This window comes from Dromaius novaehollandiae, chromosome 3, assembly GCF_036370855.1.
Source record: "Dromaius novaehollandiae isolate bDroNov1 chromosome 3, bDroNov1.hap1, whole genome shotgun sequence".
Taxonomy (NCBI): Eukaryota; Metazoa; Chordata; class Aves; order Casuariiformes; family Dromaiidae; genus Dromaius; species Dromaius novaehollandiae.
The window spans coordinates 64,857,596-64,878,661 of NC_088100.1; the positions used below are offsets into that span (position 1 = coordinate 64,857,596).

The window sequence follows — 21,066 nt, forward strand, 5'->3', positions numbered from 1 at the left end:
AAGGCCTGTCTCCAAGGTGCAGAGCAACCCTGGCTTCTCATCAAGTTGGTGGGAGTGGAAGATGCTCAGGAACTGGCAGGAGATCAGCATCTATAAGGATAGAGTTTTTTAAAACTGCAAGAAACTTTGTTGCACTGCATTTCATTTCTGTGTGCCTTCAGGTTGCAAGCCTGGTGGGCAAGGAACTACTTTTTTTCTTTTCCAAGCATAAATCACCTTCATAAGTAATATCTACAATCACATTGTAAGTTACAATTACAGGTTATAGCCTTAAGGATCATGAAGTGAATTTTTCCATTTTAAAGATTTCAGGATGGTAAGGTATGAATTGATTGTAATCATTATCTTTAATGATTCTTACAAACTGCTAGGTGTAGCCAAGAGTTTACACACTCTCAGATTCAGACACATTCAGACACTAAGATGTCTCTGTCTTGGTAACTTTAGTTGGAAGTCCTGTCCCTTTCCTACAATGGCTTTCCCTTGAGCAGGACCGCATTAAAATATATTAGCATTTTCTGCCTAAAATACCAGCCTATGCAGTTATGTGATTATATATCAGAGTCTAACCTTTAATTAAAAAAATGAAGTCACTTGTGGTTACTTACAATAGAAAGCCAAAACTGTGAAGCAGATGTAACCTAAAAAAAGAATACTGGTTGAGTTTGGAAACAGTCTAGAAGAACAGTCACTTCAGACAGGACAGGCTCCCTTTTCATCTCCCTGGGATGTTACCTCCAGGAGCCACTCCTGGGAGGGCACCCACAACCCGAGACTTATTTATGTGCCACAAGAAGGACACAGCAGGCCAGCTGTCACATTTGTCTGCTCGGCAGAGAAGACCGCACCGCTCAGGGGGAAGGGGAGAAACCTGAATCCCTGATCTTTGGCACTGCTGCTGGTTCTCTAGCACAACCCCCTCCAGTCTGAGGGGCCTTTTGCAGTGCTGTCCTCGCACCAGGAAGATCCCTTGCCCAAATGCAGATGACCAGGGCATAAAGGGGTCGGTTTATTTAAAGACCCGCTTAGGCCTCCTAAGAAGCGGGCAGTTGCGCCCATCCTGCATAGCCAGAGAGCTGGTGGGCAAGGCCTCGTCGGCAGTAGCGATTCAAACCTCGGGCTGCGGGGTGGCCCTTTTCCGGGACACAGCGCTATTGGGGACACCCCGTGCTGCAGCGACACCTCTGCTAGCCATGAACCTGCCCCGAGCGCCCGGCCAGCCACGAGGGCAGCAGGCAGCGCGCGTGCCGCAGGCCGCAGGGCCGGGCCCGAGGCGGGAGACGGAGTAAGGGAGCGAAGACACGCCGGCCGCGGCTGCCGGAGGGCCGGGCGGTTAGTCACGGGCGGGCAGGCCCGGGCGCGGCGGCAGGTAGGCCGGGCGCGCCGCCAGCGGGCGCGGCGGGCGGCGGGCGCGGCGCGGGGCCCCGCGGCGGCCCCTGGCGGCGGCGCGGCGCGGCGCAGGCAGCTGCCGCCGGCGCTGCGGTTGTCACATGTCGGAAAGTCCCAAGCGCTGAAGGTGGAAATCCCCGGTGGGGGTTTTTGCCAGGGCACTAAAACAGAAAGGGAAAAAACAAGAGGCTCGGCTCAGCCTTTCATTCTGGAGCGGAGGCACTGGCGGCAGCAGCTCCGGCGGGGAGGGGGCGGCTGAGGGAAGCCCGGCGCGACGCCACGAGTGACCCCGAGGCCGCTGCCAGCCCGGCGACAGCAGCAGCTGCAGCGGCGGCAGCGCAGGCTCCGCGGAGTTCATGGCCCCCGCGCTCGGCCGCGCCAGCCCGCTGCTCAGCAGGACTTAGGAGCGGAGCCCAGCGCCTGCCGCGCCGCCGGCCCCAGGATCCCGCCCGCCGAGAGGTAACGGCCGCGGGGCGGCGGCGGGCGACGCGCGAGCGGCCGGTGCCTCGGGGTGGCCGGTGCTTCGGGACGGGCGGCGCGGCGGCGGGCGGCGCGCGAAACCCGCGGGCCCGGCAGCGGCGGCGCGGGGCTCGCTGGGCCTGCGGCTGGGAGGCTGCGGGCAGGCAGGGGCAGTGTGCCCTCTGCTGACTGGCGGCGCCGTGCACGCTCGCTCGAAGCGCTGCCGATCGCTGGGGCCGCTGAAGCGGGCTTTTCTCAGCGTGCGTGTCACACAAACCACCTTACTGGGAGTTTTATTTTTAATGTTTGCTTTTGGTGCTTGCCATTGCCAGGAGACTTTTCTGCTTTAAGCTCTTCTTATACAAAGCTGGTAGTAATGCAGATGGTGGTTTGCATCTTATCTATACATGCTTCCAGCAGACCGGTGCATTATATAATTAAGCTATATAAAGCAGTCTTGTGGTTTGTAAAACATCCTGAAATCCTAATCTTGTTTTATTGCCTGGTAAATGCTGATCATATGCTTAATTCTGTACAAAGCACCTGAGCGTAGATATCAGTGGAAGCTGAAGACCCATCTGGTTAATATGTATTCAGCATATTTATTTTAGAGTTTGATGTTATCTTAGTATTTTACCAAAAAGACTTTATTATTGCCATTTTTCAGATAGAAGACAGAGAATTAAAGTAACTTAAGTAAGCCAGCAGCAGAGCTTGCAACAGAATATGGGTTTTCCCAAATATCCCAAATTTGGAGTTTTCCAGCAGCCTGTGTATTGTATGTTGGGAAAAGATGCTGCATCAGATAGCTACATAATCTCTGGCTGCTGCTTCTTTCTGAGAATTCATAGTAGCTACATGTTAAAGTAATTAAGTAGTATAGTAAAATCTTGTATAGTATAAAGTAATATAATTGTACTTGAGTTGTCTCTTCTTTGAGTCTCATTAGCTTAGGTGTCTCCTGAGTTCTGTTTGTTTCATCACAGTCTTTTAAAACAGTGGTGTGCAGGTTTTTCTTTGATTGATATTTAACCACTGTAAATGGCATAGACAGTACTTTACATGTGTGGAGGGGAAAATATACCTGTAGAATATAATATTAAATAGTATAGTTTCAGTGAACGCTTAAGTAAGAAAAAGTACTGAATTTACAGACTGTTGGAGAAAACCATTTCAGGGGTCCATGCCAGTGGTGCTTAATCATGTGATTAGTCTTTGTTCATGTAGAAAAATCCCACTGACTCAATGACTCCACTTATGTAATCAAGGAATTCAGCATCCTGGTCTGCACAAAGTACAGCCGTGGTTATTAAATAGATTAATAAGGGGTTGTTTATATTTCATTTCTTAAACCATCCATACAATTACATACAGGATTGCATCAGTAACAGGCAAAACTGTATTTTGGGGGGTGGAATGTCTGAGAAAATGAGTTTATTCCATTTTAAGGCTGTGTATTCCTAGGGGATATGTTTAGAATATACAATCTTTATTAACTAGAGGAAAGCTTTTCTGTGTGTTCCCAGCTGTGATGGCTGTGAGTACTGCCCCTTACATGAGCAGAGGAAATTTTGTGTGAATTACATTGCCCTGGTTGGGCACAGTGGACTGTACTGCCTTTGCAGCATCTCATGCTTCACCTGCCTCTGTTCAGGGCTTTATAGGATGCACATTGTCTCTCTAGATCAGTTGATTCTGGGAGAGGATATACAAGACAGCTCTTGGCAGGAAGAGTCTGAGGTCTTCTCTTACCCTGGCAAAGTCCTTTCCAGGGCTCCAGCTGAAGGTGGATTTTGCCAGTGGAAGCGGTGCAGGCAAAGAGAAGAGAAATGTTGGTTCCCTGTGTGGAGGGACATGCTTGTGTCCTGTGCAAGAGGACTCTTTGGCCTCAATAGGCTTGGGAGCACCTTCCCAGTCAGTTTGGCAGGTTATCATCCATTTTCTTCTCTTAGGCCCTCCAGACTTCCATGTCCGCAAGACAACTTCCTAATAGTTGTACTGCTCAGCTTTCAGTTGTTTCTGGTCTTCTTCAACTTAATATGGTCTATATCAAGACTAGTTGCCTTGATAGTTGTCTCCATTATATTTTATGTGATTCATAATCACAATGGTAGGCTCTCCTAATACAACCAACTTAATTCTAAATTTTAGACATTCATACATTTATTTTTCTTAAAAGAAATTTTGCATTTTTTTCTAAACAGAGTAGTAATGTACAGGGTAGCATGGAGAGTCTCTCCATGTGAAAATGCATTGTTGGTGGTGTTTCTGTTGCGCACAGGAGTCTTGAGGGACATAGTCCGTACATTTTCCTCTAGCTAGCCACAATGTTGGTGTGCTCTGAACAAGTATTTCACAGGGTGTAGCTAGTTTGAGGTTACGCGCTTTTGTTTTGTTTTGTTCTTTCTGCTGTAGCCAATGGGGCCGGAGATACTGAAGAAAGGGATGCTGGCCAGCAAACATTACTGGTCCCACCACGGAAAAATATTGGGCTTTTTAAGCCAAGTGGAAATGCTTTTTCAGCTATGTTGACTTACTGCTGAGTAATAGTGGGACTACAGTTTGCACCCCCACACACTGCACAAGCACCTCTGTGCCATAGGTCTACTCTTCACATAATATAAGGAGCCCTGAGAAGAGTAGCATAAATCTGGCCTTCAGTGCTTGCTCTGTTGCAAATTCCTCATTTGCCCTCTTCAGCCACTGTAAGTATGGGGCAGATACTAGCATGGCATGTAATTCTTCAGGCTATCTCTTTTTGTAGTGTACTAAGCAAGCTTTTCAGAATGTATGGGCTGTGGAAGTCTGAAATGGTCATTATCTGCTTTTTTTGGCATGTCATCAAAACAAAAGCTTGAAACATGCTGAAAGTTCAGCAGGTTCATAGGGGATTACACTGTGCAATTATCAATTAGTCAAGTCTCCAAGATAATTTTCCATTCTCTTCATCTTTTCTTCTTTTATCCTTACTTTGATGCAGACTCCTTTTTTAACAGTGATACAATTTCCTTGGTTCATTATGAATAAATTCTCTTTAATATCTGAGTAAATGATCAAAGTAAATGATTAGGATTAGCAGTTCAGAGTATGTATCTGAGTAATGCAGACAGATTTCTGGATATGAGCTTTAAAAATCATTATCTATAAAAGTTCGGAGTCTACTCTACACTTTTTAGGCAAAACTGCAACCAGAAAGCATGCATTTTAATTTTCTGCAGAAGTGATAGCACTCTGATACATGGACACTGAAGTGTCAATAAGAGAATCCTTTTCTTCTTCATTTCAGATTTCTTCTGGAAACATGGCTGGCCAGCACATCCTTCCTCAAGCTTTATATCAGAGCAATATGCTGAAAGCTGTGAAGATTAGAGAAAGAACTCCTGAAGATCTGGTCAAATCCCCCAATGGAATAATTCACCACTTCAGAACTATGCATAGATACACCATAGAAATGTTCAGAATGTGCCAGTTTTGTCCTCAGTTTCGGGAAATACTTCAGAAGGCCCTGACTGACCAGGCCACTCAGACTTCACTGGAGCGCCAGAGGAAGCTGAACTGGTGCATGGAAGTTAGGAAACTTGTGCCTTTGAAGACTAATGGTAAGTTAAGAGCTGGTCTTTGCACTGGCATTAAAAAGGGTGGTAAGAATGTACCACCTTTATTAATAGCATCTGAGTTTACATTACTGAAACAGAAGCACATTGCTTTTCAAAAAATTGTGCCTTTTCATTTTGACTTTGTAAACTGAAATTCTTTCCACAGGGCATATTGTCGTGAGCCTCTAAACCCCCCACACTAATAGTGGTATTATGAATAGCTTGAAAATTACAGAGATGTTTTAATAATATCAGTGACCTGTGGCATATCAGCCTATAATATCATGTGAGAACCTTGTCTTACAATCCATCGCCTTTCCATGAATCTGACTCTGTTATGTGTTGGCTGCCTCACTGAAAGTGCTGAATGGTCCCTAATGTGAGGCAAGAGGAGACTTCAGATACCTTGAGTGACAGGAATACATTCCCCTGTGTATATATAAAAGTCAATACCAGGTTATAACCCCTGCCTTTGTAACCGGCAGGCGAGGTTGAGCTGCCGTCCCAGCTGGAGCCACTGTGTCAGCAGGAGTGTCTTGGACTTACAGCCTTGGGCAAACTGACCTTGCTGACAGGCACCAGCACCCCGCGCTGTCAGGCTAACTAATACTCAATTAGCTGATAGGCTTAGCAGGCTTTGCCTTCCCTCAGGGCTCAGTCCTAATTCCAGTGTGTGCAAAATGACAGCCGTGTTTGTGTAACAAAAAGTGTGCGATGCCCTTTGCTTTCAAGGGTCAGTGCAGTTTTAGGACTTTAATTCAGGGTTACTTTGTTCAAGTGTGTTTTGTCAGGTACCCTAAATAAAAGGGTACAGCTGTAGAGCAAAGATGTTTTGAATAGGGTGCATGTATCTGTGTATTCATGAGCAGGTAACTTTTGCACATGACTATGAGGACCGCTGGACATTTCACATTCAGTAGAGGATAGGTCTGGCAATGGCTATCATGTACGGTCATGCAACTGCAAGCCTGGTCTCAGGAGTCCCTACAGCATAGAGTGCCCCAAACTGGGAAGACAGACTGGGGCAGTTAGGACTCCAAGAATATGGAAAATATATCTTCTTTGCTCAAGGAGCAGGTGCTAATGGTTATAGAAACACCAGGACAGATGGACCTTTACATTCTGTTCTTTGGATGCGTTCTTCTCATATGTGTTTATATACATGTTGCCTTTGTCTTCCTAGACCACATTCCTCCTGTCTCAAATTGTACTGTGTTTCTTAGTCCGATTGCACACAATTGTGTTTTACAGAAACCATTAAAAAATAGACCCACCATATAGAGGTAACTGGCTCAACCTTGAGGAATCCAATCCAAATTTGTGTCTCTGTAATTGTCATAGAGGCACTGACCTTTTGGTGGGCTTTTCTGGCCTGCCCCTCCACTTGCCTAAAATTCTCAAGATTTTAATTAGACTCTGCACAAAGATTGCATAATCTAGAATTTCTAGAAGGACTGGAGTTGCAGCTAGGGCAGGCAGCACTTTACAGATGCTGTGGAAGTAACAGCACTCTGTGCTGTGTCTTCAAAATATGTCACTCCAACAAGTATACTCTAAAGATTTACTAGGAAAATGGGCAATGTGCGTAATTTTTGCCCTGAGCAAAGAACAACAGTTTTGGAATCCCAGATCTAATGTTATTCCATGTTCTGCGGGGATTAATATTGCTTGGACAGGCCCTTATTGGTGGTAACACAATATTCAATGAATATGGTCTAGCATGTTGTCTCATGACTGTAGAGCAGTGTTTACAAATGGGAATAGTTTATGGATTGGTGACCTGGATCTCATCCATGAGTAGGTGTACCAATATATATGATGCTGAAATATTCAAGCCGGCTTGGGGAAAACAAGCAAGGGATTGGTTTGTGTCTCCGTCTCCCCCTCTACCCTCCCAACAATGAACTTGGCTTCAGTTCAGTGCTTCAAGGTCATTAAGAGCATGTATAGAGGAGTGGCTTTGGGAACCTGTGGTTTATGCAAAATAGTCACAGCTCGGGACCTCTGCAGGAATGAGAAGGTAAACTGTGGGTTGAAGGAAAGGATCATTGAGAGAGGGGACAGAAGCCTGTAGAAGCCATGTAATATCCCAGGAAACAACATTATTCAAAGGAGTGGAAAGGATGAGGTTTTTTTTCCCCTCACATGGCATGAAGAATATTTTTAAAAGCGTTTGGCTGCTTAACCTGTAGATGTGGGAGGAATATACTTTTTTTTAGTCAAAGGTGGGCTTTCTTCAGAAATGTCTATCTTTTTCTGATGAAGGTTTTAATTTTTGAAAACTGAAGAAGTATATCTTTTAGAATTTTATTAATGTGGATTTTACCTAATGTATACATGAATTTACAGAAATGTTATATATTTAGAAAAATAAAAGCCATCGTGAATCACCACACATTTATTTGCAGACATGTGAATGGAGGATTGAAGGAAGGAAGTAGGAGGTATAAAAATTGAAACTGTGTTTAAAAAAAAAAATAAAAAATTCCAGCATCTATTGGTTGTAGAGATTTCACTTGTATAATGAATAGGCACTCATTCCAGCTCGCCCAGCCACACCCCCCCGGGAAAGTCCGCTGGAGACTTCGCTGTTCAGCCGTGCGCACAGCAGAACAAAAAGTACAACTGTTGCTCAATTGCCAGTCAAATAGCATTGGGGAATTCCAAGTGCTGTGTAAGGAATTTTGTGCAGTGGTTCTCAATAAAGAACTGAAAGTAAGCTCTGAAAGAAAAAAAAAATCTTATCTTTGCTCTAGATTTTGCAAAGGGAAAACTTTAATGGGATTAATATGTCATCTTTCTTGGTCAGAAGGAAACCTAGTCGGTTTTTCTACATTATATGCTATTCCCTGATTCTGAGCTCAAGTATGCTGTTTGCGGATGTTAAGTAAGCTTTGCAAGACAAGATTCAGAAACCAAAAGGCAACTGCAGGAACCTGATATGCAACAAGGCTGTAACAATTTATAAAATCTTAAGTGGACTTCAAGTGATATTGTTTTCACAATCTGGGGGCTGTCGTAAATTTTCCTCTGCAGTTTCATAGAAAAACGGCAAAAGTACACAAATGATATACTTCAGCTCATAATGCATGTAGCAAGCTGGCATCTTTAGCTGACATTTTAACTCTTTTGTGGGTGGAAGGTCTTTGAATTTTTATTCACATGAGTAAAATCTAGTAGCTCTGCCATGGTTGAAGTCCTCTATTCTGAGGAAATTATTGTGGCGTTTTAACAATTGGAGGATCTGTGTACCACTGTAGTGAACAGCAGACCTAGTTCTGAATCTGAGGATGTGACAGTAGTGATTCTTGATGTCTCTCTTTCAAAAGATTTTTGAGGAAGATGGGTAGAGGTAGAATTTGAGACCCAGCCATTGGCATACTTTGTCACACCTTTCAATCAAGTTAGTTAGCTACTTTGATTCTCAGTTTCCTCACCTGTGAAATTGCAGAGCATTGCTTTCCTGCCTTCTTATGGAGTAGGGAGGACTTTTTGAATGGAAGCAGTTGTCTCAATGAAAAGCAAATCATTACGCTATTCATTTAATTAGTTTTAATTTTGTCTTTTAGAAAAACAGCCCTCTAACATATTTTCAACAGCAAGCACACAGCCTATGTTCTGAGAGGAAGGGAAGACGTGCTCCTGTGATTGCTTTACACACATCGTTTGTTCTTCCCTTTCTGTCTCTCGCTTTTTTTTTTTTTTTAATAACTCCTCCATCAAGTACAGCCAAGTGCCAAGCCCTACAATGCAGAGCTCATCGGGGCACATGAGGCTCACTGTCACTACAGGATATTCTTAGTCAATGCTTTTCATTATCTCTTACCCAAACGTATACCTGATGGCACAGGGTAATTTCCCTTATTAGCATTTATACATTCCTTTTTAGTTTTAAAATGGTTTTGTCGTGTTAATTCAGCTGTGTTTGTTGCTTGCAGTTGATCGTACAGTATAGTTCATTATATCAGTCAAAGTTAAATAAGATAGACAAGGAGCAGACTTCCCACCATTGCTGAATGACAGCTAAATACCGAGTGGTGAAGGGACAATAACAGTAGAGAGGCAACCAGCTTGCTTTCTCCCTCTGAACAGAGAGCTCATAGCTGTGATCATCTTGTTAAAAACCTTTTTGTAGAAGCCTTGGAGAGAAGTGCACGTGGGATATATGTGCTGCACAATTCTACATCCTGTGTCTTTTTTTTTTCTTAAAGTAGTCATTTAAAACAATGCACTCTTTTTTTTGCAGGTGATGGAAACTGCCTCATGCATGCTGCATCCCAGTACATGTGGGGTATTGAAGATATTGACCTTGTCTTAAGGAAAACATTGTTCAGCACGCTCAGGGAGATAGATACACGGAACTTCAAGCTCCGCTGGCAGAGGGAGGCAGTTAAATCCCAGGATTTTGTAGAAACAGGACTCCACTATGACACCCGAGTAAGTTGGTGTAAGGGAATGATGCTGTTTTCTGAATGCTCGCCATCGTCAGTATTTGGCTTGATGACATTTCATGGGTTCCGCTGTTAGTGGAGAGTAGAAACATTGTCCCTTTGAAGTAAAAGGGAAAATGTTCGTATTTTGAGCCCTGCTGCGCTGCAGTTGCTTCCTGATCTCCCCGTCTTTGAACCACTGCTGACAGATGTTGATTCTTTCCTCAGAACTGGGAGGAGGAGTGGGAATACCTCATTGAAATGACATCTCCAGAAACATCCGGGGCTCGAAACAGGCTTCCGTACAATGCACTGGAAGAAATCCACATCTTCATCCTTGCTAACATCCTCAGAAGGCCAATCATTGTCCTTGCAGGTGAGTTGTCCAGCCAGTCATCTCACATTAAGGACAGTATGCTTTAGTAGTACTTTTTTTTTGATTGTTGTTGCTTTCAGGTAGATATGTTTCAGAGCTGGGAGCTTTCTGCAATTGTTCTAAAATACAAGAATGCTGGTGTTTTCTCTTGCCTGTGACACATACGTATTTGCTTTTAACTGTTGGGTTTTTTTCTTCCTTTCTCAGATAAAGTGGTGAGAAGTTTAGAATCAGGCTCCAGTTTTGCTCCTCTGAATGTTGGTGGCATTTACTTGCCTCTCCTTTGGCTAGCTGAAGAATGCTACAGATATCCAATTGTGCTCGGCTATGACAATATGCATTTTACACCACTAGTGACTGTGAAGGACAGCGGGCCAGGTATTTTCCAAGTACCTTGTCTGGGTATTTGTGTATCCTCTTCAGTACCTTTATGCTGATAAAGCATATGAAGTATAATCTAGTTTAGATTTGCATTTTAAAGTTAAAATAAATATATGATTCCTTCTGAATCTGTCCTCAATGTGTAAGCAGGTTAAACTGTATGTAGGTATATCTGAACAGAAACTAAAAGTTGTCTTCAAAATGACAGTTGAAAGTATAATACAACTGGCCTGATTACAGGTTGGGATCACTGAAAGGATAGCCTCTGCTTCATTGTGTTCTGGCTTCCATCCATGTCCTGTCATAAAAGAAGCTTTGAAGGACATGGTCTCGCAGCTGTGTAGAGCTTCCTGGGAGGGATAGTGATATATATGTTTTGCTGCTTTTTAATGCATCTCTTCTGCAAGGGATAACACTTTTCCAGGTCCAGGTTAGGGCATCACCTTGTGAGAAGGTATAATAAACGAAGATTTACAGTACTGGCTACACTGAGAAGAAAGATGCTCTGGGGACATTAAAACTTCAGTAGGATGGAGCTAGATTTGTAGTGCAGACATGTCTGCATTCTCCCCCAGCTGCATTGTTTAGAAACTGGTTGCTCTTGCCAGCCATTCTTTTGTCTCTTCAGAATTCAGCAACAGTGGTGACATCTCCATGTGTTGTACTTTGTGGCTACTTCCCTTTGGTAAAACATATATATATCAACCCTTTTTGTTTTCATACAGAAATCCGGGCTGTCCCTTTGGTCACCAGTGAACGAGGCAGATTTGAGGACTTGAACGTGCACTTTCTGACAGACACAGAGGAGAGAGAAAAAGAGCAGCTGCTAAAAGACTACTTGATAGTGATAGAAATTCCAGTGCAAGGCTGGGATCATGGTACAACTCATTTAATTAATGCTGCAAAGTGAGTGTCACTCTTCTTTCCTCAAATTTATGCTGTTTGTGATGGTGGTAGAAGCCTGATAGCTCTGTGTGTTCCTTCAGTCTTTCCTTTCTTTCACAGTAGCGTACATGCTTACCCTCTGCCCTGTGAAATATTGGCATTACTGTTGACGTGCTTTTAAGTAGTATGAGCTCAAACCAGTTTCAAAGTTACAGCCAAAAATGTCTTCAGATTTAGAAGAGTGGAACTAATGTTTTTAGAACAGTAAAACCAATAGATTAGTTTCATTGATCTTTGGATTACTCAGGGGGAAGGCTAAAATGGATAATACCAGAAACCAGTAAGACAGAACTTTTGCATTTTATGTGAGTATAAATTGCATGAAGTGCATTTTACATAGTTTTGGCTGCATTTGGTAAAGTAGTTGGTGGTGGTATTTCCAAAATGCCAATCCCTTGAAACTTTGTTCTGTTACAGTGTTGCAGCAGTGTTGCAGGCAGGAAGCTGTGACCCGTGGAGAGATTGGAATCTGGTTTCATCCCTCTGATAGTTAATATCCAGTAAACTGAAGAGGGCATTTAGGGAACATTAGCATCAGCATCTGTCCTGACCCTTCACAAGTGCGTGAGGGAAGCAACTGCCTATGTCCTCTGTGTTTACTTCTATTACCACACAGAGAGATCTCTTTATGCTATCAGTAGTGATTTATGCTGGTTTGGCAGCCTTTAAAAAATTGAAATCCTCCAACCCAAAGGATATGTGTGTGCATAAAGAGTAGTAATGCAGCTTCCTCAGTCATACTGAACCGATGGATTCTTGAAGGTATCAGTAATGCTAGCTCGTCATCCTCTACAGCGTCTGGTAGATCTGCGATGTGGAGTTTTCCCAGAGGTCAAAGGCAGCACAGGGATTGGATTATGGATGCTAGCGCAATAGGAACTTGACTGAAGCCACTTAGTTTGTTTCAAGAATTCCTTTTTTAGCTACAGACCCAACAGAGCAAAAACAGAAGCAGCTATTGATAAACTCTACCATGAAATACTGAGGGCACTGTAAGAAAAAATTGTTTTCAGTTGTTTTCACCGGTATGGGCTGGTGAATAGAGAGGTCTTCCACTCTGACCTCAGCCTGGCTGAGCATTGATCTTCAGAGGACTTTAAGGTTTGGGGGATTTTTCTTTTTACTTCTTAGAGATTGTTCATATTCTGCCTGCAAACAACTCTCGCAGACCGAAAACCCTCACCTTGAAAACCCTTTTAAGAATAGTTCTGATCAGCATTGTATCAGACCATTTCTTTAGATGTGAAAGTCTCCATTTGACATCACTAAACACCTGCATTTAAAATTGTTTCCATTTAAAGCAACAATTTAACATCCTGGATCTTTTAGCTGAGTAATATGGATGTGCTTTAAAGCTACATTTCCTCCCCACACTGCTTGTATTTGCCTCCACCCCCACCAACTGCCCATTTCAACCACTGATAGTCTTCCTTTTCTGACTTTCAGGTTAGATGAAGGCAGCCTACCCAAAGAAATAAACCTGGTGGAAGATTACTTTCAGCTGGTACAGCATGAGTACAAGAAATGGCAGGAGAACACTGAACCTGCTAGAAGAGAGGCCTGCTCCAGGAACAGACAGGAATTGTCTTTTTCCCAGCTCTCCCTCTTAAAGGTGAAATGTGAAACTCCAAATTGCCCTTTCTTTATGTCTGTGAACACCCAGCCCTACTGCCATGAGTGCTTTGAGCGGAAATCACAGGGAAGTAAAGGAAGAAAGCAGACCTCCAAAACAGCACCTGAGAAACCAAGGGCAGCTGGGTCAGGCTTCTCCCGTGGTGAAGGTTGTGAACCTGGGGGATGGACATCTGAAGAGCCTGTAACAGGGCCTCGCTCTGCACCTCCAACTGCTCCAAGCCTTTTCCTGTACAGCGAAACCACTGCCATGAAGTGCAGGACTCCAGACTGCCCATTTACATTAAACGTGCAACACAACGGACTCTGCGAACGGTGCTACAACTCCAGACAGCTTGGTCCTTGTAACAAATTGGATGACCTAAGACATTTAGACTATGCAACGTGTAAGGTGTGCCTTCAGAAGGCCAATAGGACCTTTAATGGCATATGCAGCGCTTGTTTCAAAAGGACTACAGAGCATTCCTCAAGTGGCAGCCCTGGTTTTCTGCCCACGTGTCATCAGAGGTCTACGTCTGACCCTTCCCAGATATCACAAAGCCTCCTTCAGCATTCCTGCCATCAGGTTCCCAACAAAAACTGTGACGAGCTACCGTTGGCAGCACTGCCTCATGTTGCACATGGTTCAGAGGAAAAGAGAGAGAGTAACCTCTGCAGGAAACCTGGCTGCAAATTTTTTGGAACGCCTCAGAATGAGGGCTTTTGCACGCTGTGTTTCTTTGAGTACAGGGAAAACCATGGTAAGTGGAGCTTACCATGTTGTGAGCTTTGTCACAATTTGGCTTTGGGTAAACCTCATGAAGCTATGAAGCTGTACATGCTGGGGGTGGAAGGGCAGGTGCTGACAGAAATAGTGTAGAGCAGAAGCAGCTATGTGAGGAAAATGTGCCTTTTTGGCCCTTATTATTCTGTAAAGGGGCACATAGTAACAGTGTGGTAAATCTGTGAAATGCATTGTAAAACTTCCCATTGTCTTTCATGGCATCAGAACTAGGTCAATATGGGGTGGGTTTTGATCCCTCCCAGCCATCCGCTGCAATAATGTTTTGGTATGAATTTTTTCTGATTAAACTTCTTCACATCTAGACAGGTTGAAAGAATCAATGACAGTAATGGTATTGTATCGGTGCTACTGAAAATCCGTTATGTTTATAATGCCTTTAAAAGGCATTGGGATTAATTTGGATGTAACTGGTGTGATATTCTGGTGTAACTACCAAAGTCATCTTGATAGACAGAGCATATAGGACTGGAGATAGTGTGCTTGTATTTTGGTGTAACTTAGAATATTTTGTTAAATGTACCTTGAACTCTTTCTTGGTAGTACTGTGTACATGCATGTGGGTGTCTATAAAGTCAGGACTTTAGAAAGATAATAGCCTGTGAATAAATCATGGCATGAAATCTTCACCTTTCATAATACTGCCTTGTTACATAGGCAAAGAACCCTTGGGTACAGTGGGCGGAAGGTACATATACGAGAGGCCTATTGCTTGTCCCATAAGACTGTTTCATTGCTGGCAACTGTGCCAATACTGCACTTTCTACATACTTTTAAATTGGGGAACTTCTATGCTAGCTTGCAATATCTTATTTTCCAGTGTTGTTCACAAGTTTTTTTTTTCCCTTATTATTATGGAATATGTACAATCATTTCGTGAGACTAAAAAGCATAAGACAGTTTAACCCATTAAGCCGTGTGCCCCTCTACTTTTTTACCCAATGTGATTGAAACTGGGCAGGACAAAAGGGAAGTGTTGAGATAGATCACAGATAACATTCTGAAGCCAATGGCAAAATTTCTTTTGACTTCAGGGGGATCCGGTTCTCATGTCAAGGGCCAGGTTTTCACAAATCATTTGTTTCAACAATTTCTGATGTAAAAATCAGGCTATTATTAACTCCATTATTTATGTAACATTAAAGAAAGTGCATTTACTGAGGGGTCTGAAGATTGAGGCTAGTCGGGTTTTTTTTCTTCCTTTTTAAACCAAGGAGCTTTTCACAGTTGCTTTTCAGTCGTCAGATCTATTGGGCACATTCAAACTGTTTTCCCTTACTCTGCATTGCAGACAGTGCTTTACTACGCCATCAGAGGAGATCTCAGAGGAATTCTTGTGCAGCAGGTCAACCTGGCAGCTCTGCTGCAACCTTCCACAACACAGTTTCCTGTCAGCGGCGGGACTGTGGCACCCTGGGTAGCACTATGCTTGAAGGGTACTGTCAGAACTGTTTCATTAAAGCCCAGAACCAGCGATTTCAGGAAGCCAGAAGGACAGAAGAACAGCTAGTGAGACAGCCAGAAGTAAGTGAACTTCTGAAAATCTTCCAGTTGTTTAGCACTGCCCATTTTTTCTCTTATGAGAACAACTCGAAATATATAATAGAAAATCCTTGAATTACTGCATCTTAAGTATCATGGAAGGATAAGTAGAGTATCTCATGATTCTACCTGCTAGAACTGTGCAGCACTTGTAAAGGTTGTTGTCAATTGAGGGTTGTCAATGCTGCATTCAGTTTTGCTTCAGCTGGAATTTTACCAGTGACCTCAGTGGAAGCAATTGAACCAACAGTTCGTGTGTTTGCTAGTTGGGGAGAGGTTTTCATTCCTACTATTAGAGTTGTGCAGCTACAAGTGAGTTAGCTTCATGTTGCCTTTTTCACTGAGCACATTACAGCTTTTCCTTGTTCAAGGTTTTTTATTTGGTTTGTTTGCTTCTTTTAGAGTGGAGAGTTTACAAAGAAAAAAAAATTTCTAAGAAATGGCAGAATTTATGATTTTCTTTGATAAAGCCTTGCTTGGCTCATGTATTGTACTATTTAAAAGAAGCATGTCTCTATCTGGGAGATGAAAAGACTACTGGCTTGAATATGAGTTTTTCTGCCTTGCTTTGCAAAGCAAACTCCCAAAGCCTTTGCAGTGTTTGCAATGGTGTTTGCTTTCTGTGTTTTCTAACAGCCCCTAGTGGTTACATATACAAAACGTTAGGAGAGTTGAAAGTAAATGAAAAGCCAGTTGTGCTGCCAGCATTGCCACTGACAATGTTTTTAACATTTTTCAAGAGAACAGGACAGCACAGAGATTTACAGCGAACAGCATTGACTAGCCAGAAGAGACACTGTGGTGGGGCTTCATGTAGAAACAACTTGGCCTGCCGAAGTGATGAGTTGTGCCCGGAGTGCAAGCACCTCAGTCAGCTCGTGCAGTCGGGGAATCCTAGGGACTCAGCTGCAGAAGAGACTCCAAAACAACGTTGCCGAGCCCCTGCTTGCGATCACTATGGCAATGCCAAGTGCAATGGTTACTGCAATGAATGCTACCAGTTCAAACAGATCTACGGCTAGCAGAAAGGAAGAACTGCTAAAGAAGAAGAAAATGATACCAGCTACTTCAATAACTGAAATGGTGCTATGTCCAAAACACTTAACAGTCCTGGGAGCATGGGGGAGCGGGTGGGAAATATAAGCTGTCTGCTCTTGTTCCTGTTTATTCCCAAGAATGGGAATAAATATCTACTTCCTATAAACACTGCATACGAGGACTGCTGAGAAGTACAGTTTGCTTTCTGCACAGAGCTGTCTTTCACGACTGGGCTCCTATAATGCTGTATTTAATTCTTGGACTTCCCAGTGGGAAGTTTGAAGCATTTGAATCCAAAGAACTTCTCAGTTCTGCCTCTTTCTCCATATCCCTCCTGCTCCCAGGCAGGGGACTCAGCTACTGCTGGAGGTACAAGAACCCTCTGCTTTGGTGTACATCAGTGAGAGGCAAGACTTTCCTGAGAGAGATCCTCTGGGACAGGCTGATGCAACCTGCAATTGAAACTGAGTGAGGATGTGTAAAGAAATGTGCTTTGGTTTGCCTGCTTCCTTGCTTGTGTTCTTATTCTTACAGAGCTTGTGAAGGTTCGAGGTCCTGCATGTTAGGTTGTTGCACTGAGTGGGGCTGTGCTTGCAGATCCTCAGCACGCCGCAGTTGGAAACAAGACCAGCAATGGTCTGCCCCTTTAACATGCTTAACCCAGTGTTTAGATCCTTTCCCAAATCTGAAGATAACTGGAAATTTACGTGATTACAGAAGCAACTTTTACCAGTGTACGTGTGTGATGGGAAATCTGAATCTTCCCATTCCCAAGTTCCATGGAAGGAAGTACCTCCAACAGACTTTTAAAAAAACCCAACAAACTTATCTTAGGGTTTTATTCTGAAGCTAAAGCAACTATCTTCTGCTACACCACAGCTGTCCAAAATACATGTGCTGCTCTTAATTCTCCCACTCTCCATTTCTGTCACACTGTTTTCTGATATCCTGAATGTGATACTGTTATCATACTAATGGCTTGGAGCTTGGTAACGGGGTACTCTAGGATCAAGATTTTACTTCTGGAGTTCATGCTTCCAGTTCTCAATCCACATTTCTTTCTTTAGCAGACTTGCCTTGTGTCTGATACCAGCTTCTCTCATCCCCTTTCACATTTTTTAAGTTTTCAGCATCTATTTTGCTGCTATTATTTTGGGTGTGATATCTCTTCTAATTTGCTTTTCAACCTTAGAATCTTTTTCTAGTTATTAAAAAAACAAGTTTAAAAATTAAAATAATCCTTGACTTATTTCTGTTAAATTTTATATATTTTGTGAACTTTAATAAATGTGAACATATGTTTTAGTAAAATATTTATGTTATTTCAAACAATGCAATTTGAAATTTGCACATTTGGGGGGTTTTTTACATATATTTAGTCTTGTGTTGAATTTTGCAAACTTAAATGTATAATTGAAAAACGAAATAAATTATTGAAGGATTAAATTTGCTATTTTATATTGATGATGCGAGAAGGCACAGCTGAGCATGGGACATCCACTAAGGAAAGCACTTCTGTTCAGGACCGCAGTTCAGTAGGTTCCAAAGAGCATGTAGCCAAGCCCTTTGAGGAGGTGATAATTTGCTGTAACTCTCTGTGTAGTCCCATCTGGTGTCCGTGTCCATCAGGAAGGGCTGTCTTGCTACCCTGTGGGAGACCTGTGCAGTCAGGGTCCATAAGGACTTAGCTCTGGCGGGTACAGTGGATTTGCAGTCCCCAGAACTATGAATTCAGGAGGATAAGGACAATGCAGGACGAGGCTGCAAGGGGAGCTAAACTAGACTGACTTGACTCTGCTTTCTTTGCTCATCCATGTTGCTTGCATGCCAGCTTGGGCAGTGGTGGTGACTGCAGGCGCTTCCCACCTCTGTGCTAGGTTACGCATGCAGGAGCAAAGGCACCCACCAGCGTACCGCCTCATCCCTTGGGAGCAGCAGGGAAGCCCTTTGCCCTTTGGTCTTGGAATCTGGGTTGCTAGACAGCTCCTGAAAAGCCAGTTGCTAACTGCTAGGCTGAGTAGTACTGGAAAGCGGTGTTTTCTTCTCATTGCAAACTCAGGCTAATGGCCATGCTGCCAGGGGTTTTCTGTGCTGTAGCACTCCCTCAGTGCGGCAGGAGCGTGCCTTTTGCAGCACTGTTTTTTTCACACCTCTGCCTAGACAGGCAGTACTGCACACTGCAGTGATTTTTAGGTGTTGCCTGTGCTATGAAGGAAAAACAAGAAGGGGCTGCAAATGTCCCTGTGCAGATGGAAGAGAGGACTTCCTTTCCAGGTCAGCCCTATCCTGCTCTTTAGTCCTTGCTGGCTGCTCAGGACCATGCTCCAGCATATTTTTAAGCACTTTCCCAATTTAAACTGTGTAGGATTTAAGTTCCTGAGCATTTTTGCCTTAGATCAGCCAGTCCCCTTTGAACTCGCACACCCCTCCAGACCATGGTCCTGGGTTCCGGTCTACCTTCATGCATGCCCACTGCTCTCCTTACAGTTTAGCCAAGCTTCCCCAAGCCCATGTATCCCATCCTTTTTGGGCCAATGACTCAGAATGAAGCCCACTCCTCCAGAGCAGAGCCTGCTAGATCTCCATGCCCCATCTGTAGAGCATAGTCCTCTTTTCCAAAATCAGACTCTCTGCCCACCCATACCTTCCTACCCCTTTTTTTGGATCCATACAACTCACATGCCCTCCAGAGTCATCAAACTTCTGCACCGTGCAGAAACATAGATGACAAAAGAGAGGGCAAAGACTGGGGGGGACAACTACCACTGAGCACTAGGAGACGGAGGCAGTTCATTGCCTCCAGCCAAGGCAGCAGCCAAAACCCGCCCCTTGAAAAGGCCAAACCTTGGCCATGGTCTGTCCTGTGTCAGGGCACATCGCGTGCAGCTCTCCAGGCACACTCTGCAGCCAGGCTGGCAATGGAAGGTGGGGAGTGAGATTACTGCTAGCTGCAGTTTCTCCACACAGAAAGGATTTAAGATTGAACACCCCAAATCCCACAGATTTTCTCTGCTGCTTTCTGGGCCCATTACTCATAACTCTGAAGTCACATGAGGCTTATCTCATTCTGAAGCTCTTATGTAAATGAGTGCCCAGCCTGTCTCTTGTGATTTACTTGTGTGGGAACTTTAAAGCTAATAGCACTTTTTCTTTAAATACTCTGGTATTTCCCTAATGTCCTTAGGGGATTTTGACCCTCTGATGCTTTCTGCTCTTTGCCCAGACACCTCCTCAAGTTCATGTATTTTTTCCTTCCTGTTCTGCAAGAAAGAACTTTTATTTGGATTCTCCCTTTTTATGACCACTTATGGAAGTCTCTTTACTAAGACACAAATCTTTTACAGACAGAGATTCTTATCTTAGCAGAAAGGTAAAAATAATACGAAGCAATTGGCTTAATGACTACTCTCAGTGCACTGGAATTCCTTACAATGTAGTGCAGTAAGTGATTGCTGTGCAGGGGGCTTACACGTTCATTTAATTTTGGGAAAGGATACTTTTAGATCATTACAGTAATTCCTGACTGGGGAGATGGACAACCTGAATATTATCCATGTCTTTGGATAAGAAACAACATTTTGCGGGGATATAACTATTCTATTAATCAATAACTTCTCATACAGAAAAGAAGGGAGTTCTTAGTGAATTTTTAGTGTGGAATGAAATCAGATTGATCTGTTGGTATCACAGTGCTCTGCTAGGCAAGTCTTTGGAGTGATCTGAAGTACTAAGGTATTTAACCAGAGCTGGAAGCAACAGACAGCATGTGATCTGTTAGATCAAAACCCTTAAATCAAACTACTGATCTGGGTGTATATTCCAGAAGTCCCAGGCAGAGTTCAGTATGATTGGTGTTTTGGAGATAAAGCAAGGAGAAAGAGTTCTAGCTGTTACAGTCTTAGGTGGAGGCTGTGATGTCCTACACTTACACAGAAGGGTAGGACATCTTATTTACAATCTGAGCCATGCACCAATCCTTTTTTCCTGCACTTGTTCAGCCTCACTCCATCCTGTTCAATACTCTGTCTCAGCAAAGTGGAAGAGTCACTGCAGATGCAGAGGACCCCACAGACATGCAATCCTATTCCTCTGCTGTGGGCAGACCTTGGGAAGGAGCCATGCCTCTCTGAGCTGTTTATCAGTTATGATAAACTGATGCATGAAGCAGTTATTTCGGTAAGAATGTCCTATCTGATTAACAAGTCATGATTTGGTTCCCGTATAGCTTGGTGTCCAGAAATTTCCAGCTGGCCCACAAATGGCCTGGGAAAACTAGGAATGCAATAAAATGAAAATGAAAAGCACTTGTCTGAGTTTGTGTAAATGTATGTGTTGCCTCATCTCTACTTCACATGTGCTTAATTGAATTGCAAGAGATTACCACTTTCCCAGCTGTCTTTCATCCTGAAGCATCCCTGCACAGGCTACAGCCTGTCCTGATTCACACCACCTCATTCCCCAGAAGTGTCTAAAGTTATCAGAAAGGGAAAAAAAGCC

At 43.5% G+C, this 21,066-nt stretch overlaps 1 protein-coding gene across 1 annotated transcript; it reads left to right on the forward strand.

Moving 5' to 3' along the window:
- Positions 1 to 1,728: 1,728 nt before the first annotated feature.
- On the forward strand, positions 1,729 to 18,015 carry TNFAIP3 (TNF alpha induced protein 3). The gene is made up of 9 exons (XM_026121439.2): positions 1,729 to 1,848; positions 5,135 to 5,447; positions 9,691 to 9,881; positions 10,103 to 10,250; positions 10,458 to 10,628; positions 11,357 to 11,537; positions 13,023 to 13,948; positions 15,281 to 15,513; positions 16,272 to 18,015. Exons 2-9 carry the CDS (start codon positions 5,150 to 5,152, stop codon positions 16,551 to 16,553), a joined length of 2,430 nt encoding a protein of 809 aa, XP_025977224.2. The 5' UTR covers positions 1,729 to 1,848; positions 5,135 to 5,149; the 3' UTR covers positions 16,554 to 18,015.
- The last annotated feature ends 3,051 nt before the right edge of the window (positions 18,016 to 21,066 follow it).